The 9,460-nt window shown below is 41.8% G+C and overlaps 1 protein-coding gene across 1 annotated transcript; it reads right to left on the bottom strand.

The window, feature by feature from the left end:
* Window positions 1-2,097: 2,097 nt before the first annotated feature.
* LOC106608325 (transmembrane protein 178A) lies at window positions 2,098-7,575 on the bottom strand. The gene is made up of 4 exons (XM_014206211.3): window positions 6,882-7,575; window positions 5,239-5,352; window positions 4,405-4,542; window positions 2,098-4,301 (listed from the first exon to the last, which is right to left on the bottom strand). The coding sequence occupies exons 1-4, from the start codon at window positions 7,387-7,389 to the stop codon at window positions 4,048-4,050; spliced, it is 1,014 nt and encodes a 337-aa protein (XP_014061686.1). The 5' UTR covers window positions 7,390-7,575; the 3' UTR covers window positions 2,098-4,047.
* Between the last annotated feature and the right edge of the window lie 1,885 nt (window positions 7,576-9,460).

Here is a 9,460-nt window from a genome sequence, read left to right as displayed (position 1 = left end):
AATGTGACCACGGAAAACTTCTTCACATCAATTTCACCGGGAAAAAAAAGTTTGCTGCAAAGAAGACTAGCCTGCTTGGAGCAGTGAACAAAGGAGGGAGCTGCCCCCTCTGCGCAAAACAACATAGCAGTGGTTCTGTACTCCCCCAAAGCCAATTCTTACTTTGGCCGCCTCTCCTTCCAGTTGCCTGCTGCCAATGACTGGAACGAACTACAAAAATCTCTGAAGCTGGAGACTCTTACCTCCCTCACTAGCTTTAATCACCAGCTGTCAGAGCAGCTCACAGATCACTGCACCTGTACATAGCTCATCTGTAAGTAGCCCATCCAATCTACCTCATCCCAATACTCTATTTATTTATATGCTCCTTTGCACCCCAGTATCTCTACTTGCACATTCATCTTCTGCACACCCTACCATTCCAGTGTTTTAATTGCTATATTGTAATTACTTTGCCACCATGGCCTATTTATTGCCTTTACCTCTCTTATCCTACCTCATTTGCACATGCTGTTTACAGATTTTTCTACTGTATTATTGATTGCATGCTTGTTTATTCCATGTGTAACTCTGTGTTGTTGTATGTGTCGAACTGCTTTGCTTTATCTTGGCCAGGTCGCAGTTGTAAATGAGAACTTGTTCTCACCTAGCCTACCTGATTAAATAAAGGTGAAATAAAAAACTCCACATCAGTGATGGAGAGGGGTAAAGCAACACTCAAGGTGTACTGATGTAAAATAAATGTGTTTGCATCCTCAGCACCATGCATCCCACTGGATCTGGCATGTGAGCTTCGTGAGAACCACATAAACGCCAAGAAAGAAGCTACAGCTGCCGAGCAGGCAGCAGGTCCTGCTCTCCCTCTTCCCCAAGAACCACAGCTCCCACTCAGGGAAATTAAGACACAATGTCAAGTCGGCAGGTGCACACGAAACAAGGCCAGTGGAAACTGTGTGCAGTGCAACTGATTTGTTTGTGGGGCTTGCTCACACAAAGCCCTGAAGCTGAGTGCTGACTGTGGACCCGGACCCTAAATAGAAGACGCGAATGATTCATGCATAAAGGCACGGTATAAGGTCACAATCAACAAATTACTTTTTATATCTTGTCATGCATATATTTCCACAAATATTTTTTTATGCAATTCCTCCTTTACAATTGTTCATCCATTGATGCTTTTGTTCAGGAATACAGCAAATAATTTCACCTGCACACCTGGCTGGTTGTTGTTATTATTATCTTTTTCATTTCTACTTTGTCAAAAGCTGTAACTGGACTTTATTCATTACTATAACTATATTACTAATCAAATCTGCAAATAAAGTTGATCAAATTTATTACACTGTAATGTTTGTACTGTGAGGGAAACTAAAATAGGCTATAGGCCTACGGTTTTTCTAGGACTTTGTAGAATTACACAAAACATATCCATGAATCAATCTAACAAATAACTATTTTGTTGTTGATATGTCCATTTAATATTTCTTCCTGCAATTAATCATTTACAATAATTGATGCACTATTTTTCAAGCATTTATTATCAAGCATGTTTGTGCGCCTTGCAGGTTGATATGTATATGCTAAACAGGACGCCCGGCAACGTTCTCTACCGGGTACTTATATGCTGAAAGGCCAGGCGGTTCTAGTGTTAACTAACTGTAGTATCACTTATCCCAATTCCAGAATGGCTCAAATAAACCTTCAGGATACAGCAAAAGTTGAGAGGAATTTCTTATTGATTGATTAAAATCAACCAAATGCATGTGTGGGTGCTTGTGTTCTCCATGTGGCTGGGACCCTGGTTCTGCTGCTTAGTCCCCCTTCCTGCCTGCTGAAAAGAAAATCATGACCCCCTGACTGGTAACCTCATACACTCAGTGAGAGGCTACTGGGGTGGGGTTAGGAACTGATGTGGACCCCTCACTCACCCCAAGATTTTTCCCCTCACGGCAGCCTTAAGGCTACCAAAGAGTGAGGCTGGGAGCTATAGACGCCCTCATCCACAAGTATGTCAAGATACAGACTGCTGCTACCACACTAAGTGGATTTGACTGCATACATACACATACTCAACCCCTGCTTTGTGGATCCTGAGTGAGAATTTTTAGGAGATGGATCGATACACTGGATTCAAGAGACACTCACACAGACTATACTACTCGTAAAACACAGAAAATCATTGCATCATTTTGGCATGGTTAGAATTTTACCAACTTCTACTCTACTAGCGACCACGATATGAAGCAAAATGCATAAAAGTCATAGTATGTCAAACCCAGTTTTGGTAATACTTTTATTCTATAATTTCATTGACTTTGCAAATGGTTTGAAGGAAATAATGCATCTTTCAAGAGTTCCTCAGTTTCTCTTTTCAGGAGTATTCTGAAATGCTCCAGCTCTGTTTACCAATCAGACCGCATGACGCACATCCAACAAATATCCACTGTCTGGGGTTACGGCAAATGTTAATTGATAGATTACAGAATACATCCACTGAAACTAAGGTAAATACACTCAGATTAGGGTCCACTAGAATCAGGGTTAATATCCATTAATGAGGGAGATGTGGACTTCGATTTAGGTGCATATCCACCGAGGTTTGGTCTGTCTCCACTGCGATCAGGTGAATATCCATTGATGAGGGGAAATCTTGACTTGGGTTTCGGCACATATGCACAGGGGTTTGGTCTGTCCATTGATAAGAGAACTAATGAATATCCACAGATGGGTTTCCTTACAGTTTTGGTTACACTGAATTCAGAGCATACATAAAAAATATGTGCAACGGTAGCAGTAGGCTGAATCACAGACATAATCGCATAAAGACCACAGAAAAAGCATGGACGCATGGGTGTAGCTAAGGTTTAGGTAGTTTGGATAAAAGCGTCTGCTAAATGGCATATACAGTGAGCTCAAAGTATTGGGACAGTGACAAATGTTTTGTTTTGGTTCTGTACTCCAGCACTTTGGATTTGAAATGATAAGCACAAATATCATACCACCTCCCCTCTTATTGTAATGGTGAGAGGTTAGCATGTCTTGGTGGTATGATATGTGTGTCTAACTTTCTCACTCATCATTATTCACGATTCATTCAGGATTATCAGTAATCATGGTAGCATCCACATGAATGTAGAAGTGTTTAGAAACATGTTCTATTCTTATTTACAATAAAAGTCACCCCATAATGACACAATACATTATTTACCATTCATTTCTATTGGGCACAAAATAATCTGAAACACAATCAAAACAAACAGCAAATCCATCCAACAAATGCTGTAAAGTCACAAGCTTGATGTAGCCATTGCGTGCTATGAATATGGGACCAAATACTTAACCTTTTCCTACTTTAATACACACTTAAATTTGTCCCAATACTTTTGGTCCCCTAGAATTGGGGGGACTATGTACAAAAAGTGCTGTAATTTTTAAACAGTTAACCTGATATGGATGAAAATATCCTCAAATTAAAGCTGACAGTCTGCACTTTAACCTCATAGTCATTGTATCATTTCAAATCCAAAGTGCTGGGGTACAGAGCCAAAACAACAAATGTGTCACTGTCCCAATACTTTTGGAGCTCACTGTATATATTATGGTTCCATAATTCCAGGACGTTTTGCTCCATGGAAGTGACCTCGATTTAGATGCAGGGTCTAGTGGAAGCATGGTTGACGCAGAAGTGTTTTCAGACTGAAAATGCAGCAGTCAGCATTAGTCCCAGCCGCCTGCTGCAGCTGTTTATGGGTTAGTCATCCAGGTGTCTGAAGGTGTTGGTCTGTAGGCCCTTGCTGCAGCTCAGAGTTGATGTGAAAGATGCTATAAGAGGTGTGAAATGCTGTGAGGTGTTTGTCAGACTCATTAAACACAGTAGACACAGACATCTTAGACTCTGCCTGTAGGCCCTTGCTGCAGCTGAGGCAAGGTGTGTGTGTGTGTGTGTGTGTGTGTGTGTGTGTGTGTGTGTGTGTGTGTGTGTGTGTGTGTGTGTGTGTGTGTGTGTAACACACAGCAAAGTGTTTATCAAATGCAGTAAGGTGTGTGTCAAACACAGTCATTGGGGGCAGCCTTTCCCTTGCCCTGCTGGGCTTTGCTGTTGCTATGGCTGAGAATGGGGAAAGTGGTGCACAGGCATCCAGACGCCACTGTCAGCCCCAGACTGAGCCAGGCACAGAAGCTGGACCAGCTGTAGCCATGCTCCACGTCAGCGGGCAGCCCGTAGATGAAGGGAGGGACCCTGGCCAGGTCGTAGGACACGTTGGCCGCGTAGGTACACAGGGAGATGGTGCAGAAGATCCCTGAGAAGGAAGAGGGACCACAAAGAGAGGAGGAGAGTGTGTGTGAGAGAGAGAATCTGTGTTTATTTAAGAAAACACTATCAGTTGGTGTGGTAAACTGTACCTGCCATGAGAAAGAGCAGCCCAGAGACGTGCTGAGTGAGACTCTTCTCCCAGGCGAAGCTGACAGACGCCACGATGCAGCCACACAACAGAACGGCTGCTGCCATACCCAGAAACCCCGCCGTGATCCGCCGCAGGTCTGATTCAAGGAAGAGGAGGGGAGAAGTGGGTGAGCACTTATGCAAGAGACACTGTTTCCCTCTCTCTAACCACTAGGGTTGCAAAGGGAGGGTATATTACTAGAAACTTTCAAATCTAGTGGCCCAATTTGGGTACTTGAGATTATTACAGGTAAAATATATGAAAATAAAAAAAATTGAATGACAAAGATGTAAAACATGAACCTAAATATAAACCATGGACTTAGAGAATACCATTGGTATTGTCTATGTATTTCTTGTCAATGTTTTGGCATCACACTGTTGGCAGTTGTGAAAAAAGTCACTAGTTAGAAGAGTTGCAGAGTTAATTGAAAATAATGCCATTATTGATTAGATGCATTTTTTTCATTAATTAGGCCATTTTCTCTTGAACCATGTGGTCAATCTACTAGAAATGAATGGACAATATGGACACATAATGAATACTATATATGAATCCATTTTTGGGGGGTATTAAAGTATAAATGACCAAAGTTATGATCGATTGCCATAGATGTTACCAAAATTACTGAAGGTTATGGTAACTTTGGTAAATTGCTGAATGTAATTCATGTAAATTAACATATGCCCTCCTTTTTGAATGGAAGGTAGTAGGAGAGTAATAGGTGACTGGATTATTCATTTAATGAAATGCTCATTGGGGAATATCTTTCATAATAAGAAAATGTGTATACGTAAGAGGTGCCACTCATCCTGCTGAATGGTGCGGGTCAGGTTGAGCGGGATGTTGCGGAGCCGGATGGGCTGGGAGAAATGGTACTTGATGTTGATGCATCGCTGGGCTATACCTGCATTGAGACAAGAACTTTTGTGAACATAACGAGGAGCAGAAAAGGGCAAGTGTTTCTCAAGGAGACTTGTCTTGAGAAAAGCTGTGGCTGTTAAGTATTCATTTCAGTGGCGGTTCTAGACCATTTCAACTGGGGGGGCCAAGCTGGGGCCAGTTGTACTGTTAGAGGGGCCAGTTACATTAGACGTTATTGTTGTCATATCGTTTTCTTCACTGTATTGCAGGCATTAGCAGGCAAAAGACCATGTTCATAATCATCATCGTTGTCACTGTCTAATAATGGATGTAAAAAAAGAATGATAGCAAAAATGTGTTATGTAAAAATTATTTCATACTCAAGGGGGTCCAAAATTGTTGTCACAGGGGCACTGCCCCCCCCCCCCCCCAGAACCGCTAGTGAATCATTAATAAAGTGGACTCCCCTGTTTCATGAACAGACTTCATAACAAGGTTTTTGAGGCTGTAAATGTGTATTTTCCCACAAGATTGCAGATGTTATACATATTCCTCAGCACTATGAAAGCCTCTACACATGGCTGTGAGAAGATAGGGAAATACCGCCTATATCTCTGATGGGTAACAAAAAGGGGTTTCATTGTTTGAGTGATGAATATTGTCCCCTCTCTTGGAGGCAGCAAAGAAGACTAACTATGGCAGGGATCTGACCTGCTCCCCTTCCACAAATACTATGGCTCTATCAATATTACAAAAAGTTGTCCTAATAACATTTTCGTTTTCACTTGCTATATTAATTGGTCAACGACATTTTTACTTGAGAATCCGAGCTTTTGCGCAAGTTTCCCATTGATTGACTTTAGCGCGTCTATTGATTTAGTACATACGGAATTAATCACATAATATTGATGCCACTTTCCATCCTCATGCAAATGATATGGATCATAGGAATATAATAATTGATATTTAACACGCAGCGCTCCCTCGTTGCCTGGAGTGTGAAGTGCACACTGGGCTCGCATGGTAGAAATACCTTTCGTGTCAGGTCAAAGGTTCTGTCAGATGCAGTCTAAAACTGATCAGATCAGAGCTTCTTTTGAGGTCTGTATGATAGACACACGCAAGCGCGCATGCAACCTGCCTATGCACATAGGCCATGCTAGTTATCCGAATTAATAGATTTGTTATAGACAGAACTTTGCACGCCCATGGTTTACAGATAGGCTAGACCCACACATCTCCGAGGACAACATGATAGTTTAAAACATGTTTTGAAGCTACATCTGTTGTTTACACACACTGAAATAACAACAAAAACAACTTTACATCTTGAGTTATGATGGGTTAAGTCAGTTGTACTAAGCTCATGACTTTATTATTCAACGGTCAGTGGATGTATTATATAATTCATTGAAAGACCATTAAACAGCAGTGCATATGACGGAATGGAACTTTTTAAGCATTTACAAATAGGCCTACCATTGCCAGATGTTTAGGCCTATATCTCCAAGGGATGCGGTTTCACTGCACCGCACTGGACCCCGGGTCAAATTCCCCCACAGCATCTCTTACCCTTGGCAATGAGGTTGTCGATGTCCCTGTCCTTTCCTAGATAATAACATTTCCTCCAAAGTCCAGAGTAAGTGGAGAAAAGAGGCCGCCCGCATTCCGTTTCTAAAATTCCCATTCCCAAAATTGACCGCCAGTTTTCCAGGAGCTCCTCCTCTCTACTCCCGACGTGGATCGCCCGGAGCAGCGCCTGGTTCCTCCGAGGATTGCTGCTGTCCATCAGGGGCAGGTGATAGATGGGCATCCGCCGGTTCTTCTGGTCGTTGGCGTCCGGCCCGAACTGGTCGCAGTTCTGCCTGTGTCGTGTAGTGTCCGTCTCGTACCAGTGGTCGGTCATGATAGCGGTGATGAGAAGTGCCAGTGATGCCAGGCTCATGGACAAACTGATAGCCGTCACCAAGGTCTGTTTCTCCATCTTGCCGGCATTAACATTTGAAGATTCGGTCAGGGAAGTATTCATCACTCCGTCCACTTCACTCCTCCTTATCAACACGGGCTTGCAGGGCATCATGTTCTACATGATGCCGAAAAGGCTGTAAGGTCCTGGCATCTCCGGCTGGGTGCAGGCACAAGTATAACCTAACCCGTATTCCTGTTCTCCCACTTGGTCGATTCCCTGACTTCGGTATATCCTATAAACATGGGATGAAGAGGTGTGTGTATATGTAATCCTGTGCGCGGGCGAGTCTCGAGTGCTTCTGATTTCTAGGCTTGCGTTAATAAGAAAAAAGAGGCGCGGTGCACAGAGTGCGCGATGAAAATGTCAAAGCTGTCATGCTCTCCTGTCAGTGCAGCTGCTTGTGTCATTACCAATAGAAGTCCCTGTGGCATGAGAATTATGATATTTATAACAATAATACTACTGATGATGATTATTACTGTTATTACAGCCTATTTAAAAGGGCAGTCTGCGATTGTAGGCTACATCCGTTTTTTTTACTTTTTAAATAAATTAAATTTAGGCTACCCATTGATTCTTGAATAATATAACTACCTCATCAGCTTAAAAAATGTGTGTACCCCATCAGAACACAAAATATACGCTTATTTTAAGCTACTCCGTTGTTTTTAAACCATTCTAAACAAACAGCTTCAAAGCATGTTTGAAACGATCATTTTCATCTCAAAGTTAAGCACTTGCATCCATATAGATATGTATGAATTTGAGAATGGTAACATTTCTACAGCCCCACCCCTCAGCTGTTTACCAAAACATGGTCGGGGTCTCACTTTGTAATTGCATGAGCTGCAGATTACCGCTTTAATAGCAACAATGTAATTTTGGGGGTCACTATCGTAACTTGTTTTCATCAAGCCTTCAGATATTTCATAGTTGAAGCATAGAACAACACTACATCATAGTGCATTAAAATAGAGGGGTAGGCTATTTACTGATAAACATGATTTTCTGGAATTGTCAGATCAATGATACTGCAAAATGGTTGAAAGCATTGTGCAGAGACAGCTCCTTTCCAGCCCGCTGCATCAGCAGGCAGGGCATTGAGCGATATGGGGACATGGACATCTCTGGACATGGAGCACAGAGGAAGTGCTTATGAAGATTTATTATAACACATATATATATTTGGTTTCTCATTCAATGGGTGTTGTTAATAAGCACTCAACAGGGCCCGATGTATCAACGGGCCCTCTGTAAAGTAAGAGCAAGTCTATGTAGCCTACATCATTAGGGAGTGAAACTTCAATACATCTTTCTTTCTTAGCTCTCATCAATATTTACCCTGAGCTTGACTTTCACCTTTTTACCCCTCCATCTTTTTTCTTTTCTCTCTCTCGTCCAGTTTGTGTGCGCGTGCGCTAGCATAGGTGCACAGTTAATCTTTTCCCTGCTATGTTGAACAACCATCCATTAAATAAAAGGCTGGATTCCGGCCCAGAGTATTCAGCAGAAATAAACTACTCCAGCTATTAGGTATAAAATGTGAGGATATTTACTCTTCCCTGTTGTTTTGTTGATTGAGACAGGCAGACATGAATGTAAAATTAAAGCTTTCCTTGCATTTGTAGAGTTGCATAATTAAATGATAATGTACTCTAATGACAAAATTGTAAAAGCAACTATGGAGTGTGTTGGCAAGCAGCTTCAGTGACAGTCCTACACAAGGGTATTCCTCCACCCAATTTAAGAGTGCATACAGAGTACTCTGTCATGCCACCACAGAGTGAAATTGAGTACAAGGGTGTTCTTTAAATACTTGTAACACAATAGCTACAGTAGCCTATGTTCCAATTGTACCAGTGGACAACTACTTGGTTTGTCATAATTCTTACATAGCACTTCATCACAAGACCATGTTCAGATTCAGACAACAGTCATAATACGTTGGCTAGATTGAGAACATGTCTGTGTGGTCTAACTTCGGTGTGTCAACATGGCTGTCTGACCTCCATATTTACAGTACTTCATAAGTATAAGAACTTATTGAGGGCCACTATAGAGGTCAGTATTGGTAATTGTATATGGTCGTTATCTATGTAGGGTCTACGCTGTGAATGACATGAAAAGGTTAATTAAATGGATGTAAAATAGAGAGAGGAGATAATTGGTGTATGAGTCAGTA

Source organism: Salmo salar, chromosome 01, assembly GCF_965601325.2.
Source record: "Salmo salar chromosome 01, fSalSal1, whole genome shotgun sequence".
In the NCBI taxonomy this organism is placed as follows: domain Eukaryota; kingdom Metazoa; phylum Chordata; class Actinopteri; order Salmoniformes; family Salmonidae; genus Salmo; species Salmo salar.
The sequence above is the reverse complement of the archived record's forward strand: the minus strand, read 5'-3'. Positions and strand labels throughout refer to the sequence as shown.